Source organism: Cannabis sativa, chromosome X (assembly GCF_029168945.1).
Source record: "Cannabis sativa cultivar Pink pepper isolate KNU-18-1 chromosome X, ASM2916894v1, whole genome shotgun sequence".
Taxonomy (NCBI): Eukaryota; Viridiplantae; Streptophyta; class Magnoliopsida; order Rosales; family Cannabaceae; genus Cannabis; species Cannabis sativa.
In genome coordinates, this window is record NC_083610.1 from 2,324,721 (window position 1) to 2,330,646 (window position 5,926).

Genomic DNA, 5,926 nt, shown 5'->3' on the forward strand with positions numbered 1-5,926 from the left:
CGTTGCTAATCAACGAGGTTTATGGAAAAACGTGATTAATTAAAATTTTGCTTTTTCATTAACTTATAAACCATTTTGCAAAAAGTCACGGGATCCCGATTTATAAAATATTTACAAACGTTTTCACTGTTCAACTTTTACATCAAAATACAGTCGTCTAACGACAATTACAAAATCTCGGCCGTCTTGTCCCGAGGATCGTACGCTCCGGAGCCTAACCGCCCCGAGCATGTACAATCCCATAAGCTCGCTCACGGTCCATCGGCAATCGCCTTGCCTTTACCTACACATGCAAATAAACCGTGAGTCGACGGACTCGCAAGAAAAGCATACTAATATCATATATAAAGGCGAAATTGCCGTGTCCAACACGATACTGAGTCCCGCTACTGCCATGTCCAACATGGTACTGAGCACTACTGCCATGTCCAACATGGTACTGAGTTTTGAACGTTCAGGGGACGGTACTATTGTCACGTAACAACACGATCGGTCGAGCCGGTCATACTCCGCCGCCGGTCATACTCCGGCTGTACCGACGTGTTACTATATCCTCCCGATCGGTCGAACCGGTCATACTCCATTCTTGGTCATACTCCGGCTGTACCGACGGGATACGTCAATAGCACGGAACCACCAACCAAGTGTCGGCTGATCGGTCAAACCGGTCATACTCATTCTTGGTCATACTCCGGCTGTCCGACGTGACGGGGTTGGATGGTTCGAAGCCTAATACATATCTAATGTAATCTAACGGGCTTCCTACATGCACGCTAAACATGTAATCTACATATGCATACCGTTATACTAATCTTACTCGGATTCGATTTCGGGTGTGCGTCAACTGTAGGCCGAAGCCGAACGGCGGACATCGGCTCCTAAACCATAAAAATCACAACGCTATAAGTGACACGCTAAATCACTTCCCGGGGACTAAAACTCGAAACTAAAAGTTTCCCTATCGATAAAAAGCATGGCAATACCCCTAAAAACCCAAAAACGAGGAAAACTAGGGTTCTGAAAAATCCCCCATCCGGAAGTCCGGTTGCCCAACCGGAATTCGGTTCTGAAAAATCTGAACCCCCATCCGGAATTCCGGATGCTCAACCGGAATTCCGGTTCCTCGCAGGCAGCAACCAAAAATTCCCAAATCTTGACCATTTCGAACCCAAATGGTCCCAAACTTTCCAGACCTCCTACAAAGGTCCCAAATGACCATTCCAAGGCCTCAAACCTACCCAGAAACCTCACAAGCAAATTTCACCATTGAAGACCAAGCTTTGAGTTCAAGAACTCAAACTTGGTTAAACCCACTAGCATGCACCCTAGCCTAGTTAATTCTACTTAACTAAGCATTAAAACACCTCTGCAAACTAACAATAACATCCAGCAAATATACAGAAACAAAACATGGCATTTTCTCACAAAAATCATCAATTTTCACATATAAATTAAAAGCTTGAACAACCTAGCTACTCATGCTTCAAATAACTCATTTATCATCAAAAATCATGCTTTGAACAACATAAAACAACAACAAAACACAGCAGAAACATCTCTCAAAAATCACATGCATTTTCAACACTTTTCATCATTTTTTTCCAAGAAATTTAAAGAGAAATGAACAAGGAAGCACATACCACAACAAGGGATCACAATTAGGATGAATTAGCTTTGAGAATTGAAGGAAAAACCCAGCTTTGCACCCCAAAGTTCCCAGCCGAAAGTGAAGAGGAAAGAGAGAGAGTTTTCTTTGAAAATTTTTCTATTTTTTCTAAGTGTTGAGAAATGAGGGAAATTAAAAGAAACTTGTCATATAACTAAACTTATTTCAGCCAACTCAACATAACCAAATAATATTTAATTTCCATTTACAAAAAATCACATAAGACAAAATATTAATGGGGCAAAAAGACCATTTTGCCCCTCCACCATAAAATCACATAATTCATACTAAAGGGGTATTTTTGGGACATTCTAAATTCCCGGCCATTCCCGACATTCCCAATGTCTAAAACCCGTCCCCAAAATACTAACATACTAAGTTGTGATCTCTACTGAGCCAAACGCCGCGTTCCAAAATACCGGACACCGGAAATGCGAAATATAAAAACTGCTAATAACATACTCATGCATATCTGAATTCCATAAATAAATTATTTAAATAGCTATAAATAATTTCCTGATTAACATAAATAACTGCTAATTTCCAAATTAACTAAGCGGGCTTTACAAAAATTCTCACTAAAAATAGACCGATTTAAAACATTACATGATAACTTTTAAATATTAAATTAAAAATAATTGCAATCTATAAAATTTGTTAGTATATTAAATTTTGTTTAAATTTTAAGTTCGATAACTAATTTGTCAACAAATTAACTACAAAAGAACTAACTAACTAATTTTTTTTTTTTGCATTCGGTCATCTTAATGATAAGAAAATATATATATTCTTCCAACATCTCAAAATTAATAAACACTTTGAAGAGTGGATCATACAGTGGTACCATTTTTGAGGCCAAACCGATCAACAATGTGACAGGAAAAGATTTTAAAGTTAAATAAGATGAGACTGAAATTTATATGACGTGTGAAATATAAATAGAAACCAACCAAAATAATTGAGAAGAAGATTAAAAAAAGACACATATTAATTAGTCTTTATTAATTTGGATAACAAGTAGAAGAATATACAATCTAGGATCGACAATCTTCTACGATACATACAAACCGAAAACACCTTAAATACAAGTAGCTAGATAGCATTAGACAAGTCTAGCATATTTTTGTCACATTATATATGACAATTATTGAAAGCCAAGAAAAGACGACACCCCTTAGATGACAATTATTACTCCTTCATAGAAATTTCAACTGGAGTAGCAGTAATGGAACCCTTAGTGCAAATAGCAAAACATGCCTTGGTACATTTTTCAACAGCTTCCTTCACAACTTCACTTGCGTCTAGTTAGTCACAGATACAATTAAGTTGCATATAATTAGAATAATAGTAAGAAATAAGCATAATAATAATAATAAAGAAGGTTTAATTACCAGAGTCTTGGAGAGTGGTTAAGGGATCGCACACATAGAATGTACACCCCAACTTACAGTATTCATTGACAGAATCACCACCTTAGTTAAATGAGTCAAATTTAAATGATGTTAACTAATCAATAATGAATTATTAGTGCAAACAATAATTAAATGAGTTTGTTTATTTTAATTACCATTGTTTTCGAGAATGTCATGGTTATAATTGTCGGGACATGTATTCTCAGAAATGATTATGCATCCGCTGAGTTTTGCACAAAATTGTCTAGAGCCTCCCGCAAAACGACATGTATCGTAGATATTTCTAGCAGTGGTTGTTGGACAAGAACTCGTGGTTGTTGGACAAGAACTCTTCGCCTCAACTTGAATTTGTCCTAAAACAAGGCTCACTAACAGAACACTCACAATAACCCTAGTTTTGCCTTCCATATTGATCTTCTATTAGTTTTTAGTTCACTCTACTATATATCTTCTTACAAAATATTTATTATAGGGACACTTTGTTATTGATGAACTTGTTGATGAAACTACTAGTATATATAGCCAACTTGTATAGTAGTTAGCTTTACCTACTAGTACCTATCTTATATCCCACATTTAAAATGACTACTGTAAAAGTAGATAGAAAAGTATCATCATGAAGAAGAAACATAGATTATTTCTTTTGGTAAGTAACTTTTCATTTCTATGAAACATAAATTACGTACAACACATCTATAAACCTTTATAAAAAAGAGAATAATTCTTTGGGCTTTTTATAGTCAACTTACAAATATAACCCTTCTTCTTATAACTAAGGTAACAACTGTCAACTATTCAAGGACATGTGTGATAAGTTGTTGCATGCTTGTGCTTCCTTTCTAAAAAAGATACTCTTCACATAAGTTTATTTTTGCTCCACGCGTCAACTCTTTAATGCCAAGTGTAGTAGATATGTGTATTTTTTTTTTAATCTTTTCTTATCTATAAAAGATACACAGAGTCTTCAATTTATTTCAATTTAGCTTCATCTCTCTCTCTCTCTCTCTCTCTCTCTCTCTCTCTCTCTCTCACTTTCTTCCCTTCCCCTTTATGCGCCATTGGTCTCCTGTATTTTTGCTTCATTTGGCTTGGTCTTTAAGGTAAGAGACCCTTTATTTTTCTTTGGGTTTTATTCTCTCTATTTTTTTTTTTATTTTAATTCACGGCATATTATCTCTCTCTATTCTGTGAAGTTGGTTGATTTAGTCTTGAAGGAGGTAAGAGTCCATTTTATTTTTCTCTAGATTTTGTGAAGTTGCTTACTAACTTAGTATTTTGATGAGATGATTACCTTATTTATTTAGGAGTTTTGGTCATGTTTTATTTTGATATATTTACACTTTATTGTTTACACATAATTTTCAGGGTGCTTCGTAAAAATACCATTAAACAAATTCGTCCAAAAATAATTCATAATTTGTAAAAATATATAATATATACAAGGCACAAATAAAATCTAAAAATAAACAGATCAAGATCAAAATCAATGAAATGTCCAATAAATATAGAGGGTATAATTAGGGGAGAAATCAGTGAAGGTTGTACAAATAAAATTAATAATGTACTCACCCATGCAAGCTTGAGACCGAGATGAGAGTTTAAGAGCTTGAGATCGAAATGAGAGTTTTAGAGATTGAGTTGAGCCGAGTGAATGAGAGCTGAGGAGAAAGAAGAGAGTGGTGTGAATGGAGAAAGTTCTATTAATTTTCTTAAGATATTTAGGTGCTAACAGGAATGTTATCAATATATTTTTATGTAGTTTTTCTATTTTTATTGTTTTGTCTGGTTTGTTTTTAGTTTTGCTGGTTTGGTATTTGACTTGTTAGGGACTGTGTTTTATATGTTTTTATTTTTGAACAAAGGGGTTATTTTTTTAGGTTATAGAAGTTTGACTTATTTTACAAAAAATAGTAATCCTAATCCTCTTTATTCTTTTGAACTTTTTTTTTTATTGCCAATCAACACAATAGTATTCCTTAATTTATTTTTAACCTTTGCCTAGAATGATAGCTGATTGTAATGCAAAAGCATTTTCCTTACAGCAAAAATCAGATCAGGAAGAGCAAGATAAATAAAAATCTTCAACACTAAAAAACCTTACTGCCATTAGAATAGAAAAGAAGACTTTAGAACCCTAGCTGCCATTAGAATTGAAAATGTAAAAGCTTTAAAAGATTAAAACCATAAGAACCCTAAATGTACACGTGATATTGGAGAGAAGAAAAAGAGAAAAAGAATTAAAGAAACCCTAACCCTTTGAGTGCGGCTGCTGTAAGAAGAAGAAAAAAAAATATTAGAAAAACCCATAAAACAATAGCTGCCATTTGTGTTGAAGAGAGAAAAAAGTTTGAATATTTTTTAGGGCATTTTATAATTTTGTATACATTATTTTAATTAATTACAAAATATGTGCAAAAAAACTTATTATCATTTTCTCATACATTTTTATATATAATTAAAAACTTTTTTTCAATTTCTTTTATAATATATATATATATGGTAATAATTATTGATTATTATATATGGTAATATTGGCTATGTTTATTTTTATATTTAGAATTATAATAAAAAACATACCAATAATATAAAACATTTTATATATGTGTTTATTTTATTTTTTATTAATTAAACATAATAATTTAATAAACAAAATAATTATATTCACATAAGTTTATTATATCACTCTATGTGTGTTATGTTTATTTTTTAGTAATTTTTTAGAAAATAAATAATATATATATATAAAAAAATTGTTTATCTTTATCTTTTTCTTTGTTTATTGTGTCATGTTTATTTTTTCTAATTAAATAATTTTTGGAGTTTATAAAGTTTTGTTTGTTTATTTATT

At 32.6% G+C, this 5,926-nt stretch overlaps 1 protein-coding gene across 1 annotated transcript; it reads right to left on the bottom strand.

Moving 5' to 3' along the window:
• Positions 1-2,636: 2,636 nt before the first annotated feature.
• LOC115707937 (probable thionin-2.4) lies at positions 2,637-3,582 on the bottom strand. The gene is made up of 3 exons (XM_030636047.2): positions 3,234-3,582; positions 3,058-3,138; positions 2,637-2,967 (listed from the first exon to the last, which is right to left on the bottom strand). Exons 1-3 carry the CDS (start codon positions 3,484-3,486, stop codon positions 2,855-2,857), a joined length of 447 nt encoding a protein of 148 aa, XP_030491907.2. The 5' UTR covers positions 3,487-3,582; the 3' UTR covers positions 2,637-2,854.
• Positions 3,583-5,926: the final 2,344 nt, after the last annotated feature.